Below are 10,886 nucleotides of genomic sequence, written 5' to 3'. Positions count from 1 at the left end.
GCTAACTTATCACCCACACCTATAGAGCTAATTTTTTTACAAGCCTTTTATGTGGCACCTTGTCAAATGCTTTCTGAAAACCATGTTGACTATCCAATAAAATTCTAAACTTTCTTAAATGACTTTGCAAAGCATCTTTTAATAGACTTTCCAAAATCTTTCCAACAACTGACTTAAGACTAATGGGTCTATTATAATTACTGGGACAATTTTTATCACCTCCTCTGAAAAGAGGAGTTACATTAGCTAACTTCCAATCCCCTGGTACCTGCCCTCTATTTAAGGACTGACAAAAAATAGTAGCAGGTGGCTCACATATCCAATCTTTAACCTCCATCAAAACTCTTGGAGAAATATTATCTGGCCCTGGAGTCTTATCATTTTTTAAACTTCCCAATTTTTTCTTAACCAACTCAGAATTAATGCTAGTTTGATCTCGTTTCCATTCATCAACTGATCAAGATGTGGAATACTGCTTAAATTTTCATTAGTAAAAACCAAAAAAAATTAAAATCTGATAACCCAGCCATCTCATAATCATCAGATACTAGCCTTCCTTTATCATCCCTCAAGGGTCCTATCCCTATCCTAACATTTTGTTTCCCCTTAATGTATTTACAGAAATCCTTACTGTTAAATTATACATTTTCAGCCAACTTTTTCTCATACATCCTTTTTGATGTCCTAATTTCCTGTTTCATTAACTTTCTTGATCTTCTATAATCTTCTAAGTCTCCTGTCATACCAGTCAATTTACATTTATGATGCTTTTCTTTAATTTTATTTCTTAAACTCTTTGTGAGCCAACCTGGTTTTTCACTTGTAGCTACCCTTTTCTTTCTACTATAAATATGTTTACATTGAATATTTAAATATATATATCTTTAAAAATTTTCCACATCTGATCAGTGTCTCCAAATAACTCAGCTGCCCAATTCACAACAGATAACTCTTGTTGCATCCCTTCAAAAGTTGCTCTTTTGAAATTTGTGACTAAAATATCATTATTCCCTATCTCCATATGCAGCAAAATATTGAACTTAATAGAGCAATGATAGCTTGCACCCAGATGTTCCCCAATTTGAGATTAACATTAAGTCTAAAATAGCATTGTTTCTAGTTGGTTTCTTGACTAACTGGTGAAAGAAGCCATCCTGAACAGTTTCCAAAAACCTTTCTCCCTCATTGTTTGATTCAAGGATTTCCCAATCTCTATGCCTGAAATTAAAATCACCCATGATTATGACTTCGTTAACAGCTGAAATCTTAATCTCATTGTAAAGTTTCTCACTAAATTCATCAGCATCATTTGGTGGTCTGTAACAAATTCCCACTAAAAGCCTTTTCCCTTTATATTCACTAATAGAAACCCAAATGGATTCAGTCTCTTTGCTATTGTCTTTGATATCCTCAACTTCAACAAGATGTAACTCACATTTCACATATAAAGGTACTCTTCCTCCTCTCTTTAATATTCTATCCCTAGATAGCTTGTAACCCTGTATTTAAAAGAAATTGTCATCAAAATCATCTATGTTTAACCATGTTTCACTTATTCCCATTATATCAAAATCTTCCATTCCTACCAGTGCTCTGAAGTCATCTATTTTATTTCTTATACTTCTAGCATTACAATAGTAACAATTAAGCCTATCCTTATAACTACTTCTACACTCATTTCCTATGCTAAACTTTTCTCTGCCTCTTATTCTTTTTGCATTCAGTTTTTCCTGGCCCTCACCACTGTCTAGTCCTAGTTTAAAACTTCCCTTACAGCTGAGTTAATAGCCTTAGCAAACAAGTCAGCCCCTATTCTGTTTAAATGTAAGCCATCCATTGCAAAAAGCTCCCTTCTCCCACTGAACTGATCCCATAAGTCCAACCAGCCAATCTGTTCATCCTTACATACTAACCTAAGCCTAGCATTTAGCCCTAATGACCTACTTATAACTTCATCTCCACAGTTGATTCTGGGTAGTATCTCTTACAAAATTAAGTTATGACTGGTTTTTTTAAGTGCCTTTATCAACCCCTTATTAACGTGTGTATAGATAAAGCAGTTCTCTTTCTCCTCTCCTCACCTATATGTAGATCAAGAATTATTCTTTCTGATCTGCCCCCTGTGTGTAGGTAAAGGACTTTTTTCCATCTCCATTGTCATCTTTTTTCTAACATCTTTATTTTTCTATAGGCAAATTACCTTTTTTTTTCTCTCACTCCATCTTCACATTTCTTGATATCCCTCTCTTTGTAGCTCTATGTAAATTTAGTATCAAAAACTGTTATTGGTTTAAATCATGTTGATTGCATACTTTTGCTCTTTGTATTTGTTGTATAAAAAAACTTTGTATTGTTTAAATCAGTTATTGTACCTGTTCTTCTGGATTTGTTCATTGTGTTATTGTAAAAGATGCTTAAAATGTGACATGAGTGCAGAAAAATTTGTAGAAATATAGATTTGGATTGACAAAGTTCTAAGTGAAGTTTTTGACAGAAATGCATAACTGAAATACATAACTGAAATGTTCATACAACATTAGGTTAAACAGATGTTAAATGGCTTGATATATTAAAACAATAAAGTATAGGATACATGAATATCTAGGTTCACTGTGGAAAGCTTAAACTGATCAATATATAACCTACTATGTTGTGATACTTTAAGTGAAAAACAATACCATATTCATGAAATGTGAAGTTACAAATCAAATGTTTTCTTTGCGAATGCACTTATGTCAGTCAACAGAGCAGGGAAGGAAAATTGTGAAAAATAAAAATGTGAAGTAAACAGTGTACACAAGACTTTGTCCAATGACATTTGTGAATACTGCTTTAAGTACTGTAAAGTATAAAATTGTAATTTATATATATATTCTTTTTTTTTAAGTTTATCATTTTTTTCCCTATAATTCAAAATTCACAGGTCTGTGTTGTGAAAGTTGAAAATAAACCCTGCCTGTGTCGTTATTCATACCCTCTAATGCATCTGAAAAATTAAGTGTTAATCAATACACAGTATTGTGCAGCCAAAACAACCTTTAGGACAACTGTGTCTTATTACTAGCAGTGATAGCAATTTTCCACTTTCTGTTTTGCCCACCATCGTATCCCAAGTTGAACAAAAAACACGGCTTGGCTAACTAATAAATGAATATTTGCTGTAAAATTCTTATCAATGCTCTAAGCATGGCTACCAGTTTGACTGCCAATTTTGATTTCATTCCTTTAAGTCACACGCTCAATCCTTTTTTGGTTGCACCTGTTTTTTCTCACCTAAGATGTTTTTGATTAGGTGACAGTATGTAGCTGTACAACCATATTCAATAGTGTTATTGTTTACATTCTGAAAAGAAATACTGAAGCCATAGACTACTGTGAATACAAGCAGTGTAATAAACTTAGCATTGAAACATAATGAATAATATATTAATATCATACAAGTTTTATAAGGAAATACTTTTAAAAATGTTCACTCTCCTCTAGTATGAAAATTGACATTTGTTCTCTAGGTCTTCCCTCTTCTCTAATTTATTTTTCTCTCCTCTGAGAAGTATGGAATTTAATGTAAATTACTCATTGAAATATATATATATTACTAAGGTAAAGTAAAATTGTATAGCCTTCAATCTTATTTGTTTATGTTGTAAGTTAGACCATCTTCTCTTTCACAAATTGCCAATAGTTCTCTCTGACTTTTTGTACTATATCATTTATAAACAATAGAAAGCATAGGTTTTAATCTCTCAAATGTATTATATTACATTGTTTTCAGTACAGAGAATTGTCTATTTGTTCTTCAGTTTGAAATTTTCTTTCGCAGCCTTAAGATCAACAAGCTTAAAGTAAGATTTAAAGGCTCTTATGCTATCGTTGGAAAACAAGAAAAATTATGATACTTAGAAGACACTGTTTGCTTTGTGCATGTTATTGTTCTGAGTTCTTAGGTGCATTATGTAAGTAAATAAAAATTATCTAGTGTACTAGTACATTTGTATAAAAAGCAGGTTTAACTTTAATTGGTAACCGACAGCACAAAAATGAGGTCACGAGTAAGTGATTTATTTCTTGTTTTTCCTGTATATTCTTTTTTTATTGTTATAAAAGTAATTAAAATGTAAAAATTAGAAAGTTTATTAGATTTTAAAAGATAAGATAATGAAAAAATAAAATAAATTCATGAGGTATGCTAGCAAGCAGCTCGTTATTTACATAATTTAGTAATGTAACTTGAGCTACATGTTTGCTGAGTAGAATGTGGTAGAATGATTAGTTAGGCACAGGTCAAAGGTCAATAAAATGATAAAATTTAGTATAAACAAATGCATATTGTTACAAACTTTAAACTATTTAGGATAAACAACTGTAGTGTCCAGTTACAATTTGCAGATATTTTACAAAGAAAAAAGGGTAATTTAGATTTATTTCCTATTATTTTATGATGGTGACAAGATTGGTCTAATCAACCAAATGCATAGAAAGTTAAAGTAGAGAAAAAACATAAAATTTTAAGTTTTACTGAAAAAACGTTTGATATTTATGTAGGAGATTTTAGGGATTACACAAATAAAATTTGACAACTTTCAATGAAGAAAAGTATTTTGAATCTTAACATGAAAATCAATTTGCACTTGGATTAATCAACACTTTTAACCCTTATATTCACAAAAAAGTTTTATTATAAATACTTAATTAGAAAATAAGATTTTTTTTGTGTAATGTTTACTGAAAGCTTGCCAAATTTCATGAAGATACACAAAAGATATTAAGTTTTTGTATGGAGATTCCGATGGTCACTTTGGAACTACAAACTTGGCTAGATCGACCTGTAGTAAGAGTGTTAACTAATATGCTTTTTCTTCCAGTAACAAGAAATTTTACGGATTCCCAAGCATTTGATCAATCTCTAAGACTTCCATATCAGATGAATACTTTTGGCATGCTTGACACCAAAAAGAATGAGAAACATCTTAATCCAATGTCTAGGCTGTCAGAGCAGGAAATCTTTAGAAACACGGTTGTTTCTGTTGACACCTTTAAAAATAAGAATCATCAGAGTCATCAAAGTAAGTGTTGATAATTATAAGTTGATGAGTGAAACAGTTTATTTAAAAATTAGGTTCTTAGCCATGGCATAGTGGCTCATAGAATGGCTCTGAGTTTTTTGTTGTTGTTGTTTTTTCAAGTACAAACTTTTAGCTTGTAGCTCCATCATCTCTTGACCAATATGAGATCTAATTACAGTTTTGGACTCAGGAGATCAAATCCTCATAGACTGGTAGAGATCCTGATGAGTAATAAAATGGAATCAGATATGCGCGCCCCACACTTGTTATTACTGTTGTACTAAAAATATAGCTAATAAAAAGGAAAATAAAGGTCTCATAGATTAATTTACTCTAATCCTGCATAAAAGAATTTCAAGTGCTACAGCTATTGAGGATTCCCTCTTGTTTGTAATTAGTCTCACAAATATGGTTGAAATAAGAGGTGATCAATGAAATTTTTATCAGTTTTAAATCATGAGAAATTGTGATTTGGGGTTATATTAAAATCTTCCTTTTTTCCTATTTTATACATTAATCTTTCTAATGTAACTATTATAAACAGACTGTGAACTGGACAAGTAGCTGTTTTAAGAATTTATAAGTACTATGAACAGAAAAGGAACTGGAGAAGTAGCAAATTTCATAAGTTGTTTCTAGTGAGTCCTTCATTACCTGGGACTACTTGAGAGTATTACTGGTCACAAGATTCAGTAAATTCTTGTAACAGTAAGTAAACACTGTCCTTATTTCAAGGTCACTAATTATTTTGACAATGCAATCTCCAATGTTACTTTTAATACTTGCCCCATCATATCATTAGCCCCTTAGCATCTCGAAACACAAGTTCACTTGGATAAAAACACCTTTGTTAAAAGTTTCAATTGAAGCAGCATCAACCAAAGGAACTTCGTATAGCTCAAAAAACTCTTTATGCACTTCCAAATCACCTGTGATAGATCACATGATAATTGTGGTTTATTGTCATTCAGATGAATCAGATTGTTTAATCTACCATCATTGTCAGAAACTGGGAATTTTGAAGTTCTTTGGTAATTCCGTATATATCTAAGATCAATCACATATAAAAAAAGTTTTACAACATGTATTCACTTAGAATTACTCCACACAGTGTTAGATTCCTGTTATTTTAGGTTTTAATACATAGAGAATATTGCAAATTTGGAGAGAAATCAAATTTTGGCCATCACAATTTTTTACAGTCTTTTGTATATTCCTGTAACTTAGCAATGTGCCAGTTAACAATATTTTTATCATCAGTACATGTTTTTGAACTTTAAATTTGACTCTAAAATTTGAATTTTTGACACAATCTATAACTGCCCCTTCCACTGATGTCACATTCTTTTCCATGAAAATAAAACTAACAATACATCATTCTTTAAAATGTAAGGCATTCTCTAATAAAGTATTTCTATTAAAGATTTGTTTCTGAATTTATCTTAGTCAGTCTGACTCAGACTCTAACTAATCTAAGTGCAGGGCAGTTTTAATCTTAAAAAATACTTCATTTACATAACCTCTGAAACAGGCCTCAACAAATATTTTTAGATCTAGGAGCCAGCCAAAAAACTCAGAAGCCAGGCGTGCCTAACCTAACTTTTCTAGGCCCAGCATGGCCAGGTCATTAGGGCACTTGACTCTCAATCTGAGGGTCACAGGTTTAAATCCCCATCCCACCAAACATGCTCGCCCTTTCAGCCGTGGGGATGTTATAATGTGACGGTCAGTCCCACTATTTGCTGATAAAAGAGTGGCTCTAGAGTTGGTGGTGGGTGGTGATGACTAGTTGCCTTCCCTCTAGTCTTACACTGCTAAATTAGGGATGGCGAGTGCAGATAACCCTCGTGTAGCTTTGCACAAAATTAAAAAACAAACAAACAAACCTAACTTCTCTATTTTTTGTACCGGGAAATGAGAACTACACTAGTGCCTTGATTATCTGTGCCTCTACTATCCATGATCCTCGATTATCTGCGGGGGTTTTTTTTTCCATATTTTCTCAAAATAGACAATAATTTACATGTTTTGGAGAAGTTGTTGCTCACAAATTAATTTTGGTTGCAAAACTTTAGGTGTTGCATAATATCTGGGGTCTTTTCTTGCAGAATCTGGTGTGTGCTCACATTGTAAGTTGGCCAGTTCATGCCCAGCCTTGCCTCTTATTTTTAGCTGTTAAGACAGAATTACAAAATATTTGTAGCATGATTAACTTTATTTGATTAGTGATTAAAAACAAAGTGTACAAAAACACACAAAATGCACATTAAGATTTCTTAAAGGTTTCACTCAACTTCAGTTGTCGTCTGCTGTTCTATGCTTCAACCACAGAAGCATGTTCAGGTTGTGTTGGGGTGTTGCCCAGTTATGCATTGTCCTCTTCCTTACAGATAAGTGGCATATTTAGTCTGTTTTAACAAAGTTTTTTTCATAATAATTCCCAAGCATAGATTTGCAATAATTTGACTTATTGTTCACAGACGTTGATAGGGTGCGAATGCACTTTCATGTCTATAGCAAAAGAAGTGCTGAAATTTAGGAGCTATTTATGCCTATGTTAACGATTAAATTCAGCTAAAGTGAGAATAGGCAATCAAAAGAGGAAGTATTATAGGAGGAAAAGTGGAATTGGACTCGCGAAATTCAGAGAAATCGAGCATAAATGACTGACACTGACCAACCGACACTTGGCTTTTATGATTATAATTGCTATGATTTTTATATTTTTTCATGATAATGTGATTAAATGACAGTAAAAAGATTATAATTTAAAACAAGGAATTTAAATATATTGAAAAGATTTATTTAGATTAAACAGTTGGCTAACTAGTGAGATACATTAGTGCCTCAATTATCCACTGTTTCTGTTATCCACGATTTTTTGCTTTCCCTTGACCAGCACAGATAATCAAGGCACCAGTGTATATTTATTTACTTTCACAGAAATGAGTGTATGCTAACAATCACATGATATCAACAACCATTTGATAGTATTGCCTGAACTAACTGCCTTTGGTCCCTTCCGTGTCTAAACACGTGCACTGATTGGTTGAATTGAGAGAAAGATAAAAAACAAAATGGTGGAAAACTAGTAATGTGTTGTGCAACTGCAACACTTCATTCCTGAAAAAACATGAAATGTTGAATCCACCATTAAAATCCTAGAAACAAAGTTTGATTTTGGACTCAAAGAACACGAAAATAGTTCCGGTCTTCCAAGAGTCCAGAAATGTTTTAGATTCGAGTTCTATTTAGCATTGTCCTATGCACGAATAAAATGTGAGAAAATATTAGGGGCCATGGCTATTTTTTGAGTTTCCATGGCAACTTGGTGCCCGGGGTTTGTCAAGGCCTGCTCTAGAACATCTTACATGAATATCAAGTTTTTTTCATAAAAAATGTTTTTCTTCCCTAACACTATAAGGATTTGATCCATTTGACAGATCTTGTAATCACCAGAAGGAATATGAAATAAATCCAATTTACCCTTTCTATAGAATAACTGAAAATTGTAACAGAAGTTGCAGCTATTTATCCTAAACAGCCTTAGGCTTCCAACATTGTACATCTGTTTTTATTTAATTTTATTGCTATTTGAATCATTTCTAACTACTAAAGCCCTATAAGAAACTGGAAATCACTGAATGAGTTCATAGCTTAAATTACAGAAAACAAAATATTGAATATGGTAACCCACTTGTAGTTTGTGTAAACCCCACTAAGAAATTTAGTACTTACATGTGGGTTTTGTATTTTGTTTTTTGCACTCAGTCTAAGTAAAAGTTAACCCTAATTTCTGGTATGGTTGTTGTTAGTCCTTCAAATAATTTTTATTTATTTCAAGTATTCAATTTAGTAAACTAAATCTGTCTGTGTGAGAAAAGAACCTAGAAGCCTGAAATTTGGCACACATGCTAAGTGGACCCTGAGGGTGTGCACCTGAGTATTATTACTTATCCACATGCATATGTGCATGTGCATCTTTTTAATGAGGTGAGTTAGCAAAAAAACAACCTAGAAAAGAAGTGGTTCTTTATATTACAAATAGAAATCACAAACTTGCACATACATGTACGTGTATGTGTGACTGTCATAGCTCCAAGAGGAAAGAACCTAGAAACCTGAAATTTTGCACCAATACTAAGTGGACCCTGAGGGTGTGCACCTGAGTATTATTACTTATCCACATGCATATGTGCATGTGCATCTTTTTAATGAGGCGAGTTAGCAAAAAAACCACCTAGAAAAGAAGTGGTTCTTTATATTACAAATAGAAATCACAAACTTGCACATACATGTACGTGTATGTGTGACTGTCATAGCTCCAAGAGGAAAGAACCTAGAAACCTGAAATTTTGCACCAATACTAAGTGTACCCTGAGGGTTTGCACCTGGGTATTATTACTTATCTTATTCACATGTGTACTCGCATGAGTGTGTGCATCTTTTTAATGAAACAAGCTAGTTAAAGACCACATAGAAAATAAGTGGTTCCTTATATTACAAATAGAAATTGCAGACAGACACGCATGTGTGTGCATGTACGAGAGCACATGCGTGTCAGTGTATGTGTGACCACCATAGCTCCAAGAGGAAAGAACCTAGAAACCTGAAATTTTGCACCAATACTAAGTGGACCCTGAGGGTGTGCAGCTGGGTATTATTAATTAGCGATGTGCATGCACTTCTTTTTATGAAGCATGCTAGCAAAAAACCACATAGAAAATAACCTTTACTGCCATAACTCCAAAAAGAAAGAACCTAGAAACCTGAAATTTTGCAGCCATTCTAAGTGGACCATGAGGGTGTGTACCTGGGTATTATTACTTATCCACATGCGTAAACATATTTTTGTGAGGTAAGCAAGCAAAAAACCACGTAGGAAAGAACTTAGAAACCTGAAATTTTGCACCTGGGTATTATTACTTATCCACATACATGCATGTGCACATCTTTTTAATGAGTCAAGCTAGTGAAAAACCACTTAGAAAAGAAATGGTTCCTTGTATAACAACTTCTAATATATAGAAAAGCTAGTACATTTTGGTAACAGTGCATTCTTACAATGGTTTTATGTCATGTTGCTTAGCAAAAAAGTATGTAGGTTAAACTTATATGCTAAAATGGGTTCAAAATACACACACACCATCAACCTAATAACCCAAACGAAGCCAGGTACTTTTTCTAGAATGTGAGAATGTAACAGACAAAAGGGAACACAAAATAAATTTGTTTCTTTATTTTCAAGTTTCGTGCAACTTGGGCATTATCTGCACTAACCAACCATACTTTGAAAGTGATAAATGCTCGACCAGTGGTTTTCAAACTTTAGTATCCCGAAAGCCTCTTTTAGTTTAAAATTTTTTTCACAGACCCCCAAACCTATTAGTTTTTTTAGAAAAAAGATTCCATGTACATGAAAAGCTGTATTCCAAAATTAAATGTTTTAATTCACATAAATTTCATTTTATGAAAAATAGTTTTAATTCTTTTTCAGCACAGGCTCAGTCCCTGGGACCAACCTCAACCTCTTTGTGCTTGTTATAGTTTTCATGCAATAACTTTTAAATTAGTAAGTGTATATTAACAAAATTTGGCAGATTATCAGTAAACATTACAATGTTTTCTTATGCAAAATATTTTTTTATTAAGTCTTGAGGTTTGTAAAGCAATTTTTTCTCATGCTCTTTTTTTTCACATTGCCTATCCAACATGCAAAGTAATTTTCATTTTAAGTTAAAAAATACTTTTGTGCATCAGAAATTTTCAAATTTCACATGTGAAATCTATATAATGTCCAAATAGTTATCAAATGTTTCTTAA

At 32.7% G+C, this 10,886-nt stretch overlaps 1 protein-coding gene across 2 annotated transcripts in view; it reads left to right on the top strand.

Moving 5' to 3' along the window:
- LOC106460374 (eukaryotic translation initiation factor 4E transporter-like) overlaps window positions 1-10,886 on the top strand; it is a 74,748-nt gene that overhangs the window by 49,944 nt on the left and 13,918 nt on the right. For both annotated transcript variants that reach the window (XM_022387079.1, XM_022387078.1), the window contains exon 12: window positions 4,863-5,063. In XM_022387079.1, the coding sequence (XP_022242787.1) occupies window positions 4,863-5,063 (201 nt within the window). The remainder of the gene's footprint in view (window positions 1-4,862; window positions 5,064-10,886) is intronic.

Source organism: Limulus polyphemus, unplaced genomic scaffold, assembly GCF_000517525.1.
Source record: "Limulus polyphemus unplaced genomic scaffold, Limulus_polyphemus-2.1.2 Scaffold761, whole genome shotgun sequence".
Lineage (NCBI taxonomy): Eukaryota > Metazoa > Arthropoda > Merostomata > Xiphosura > Limulidae > Limulus > Limulus polyphemus.
This window is presented reverse-complemented; position numbering and strand designations above follow the sequence as displayed.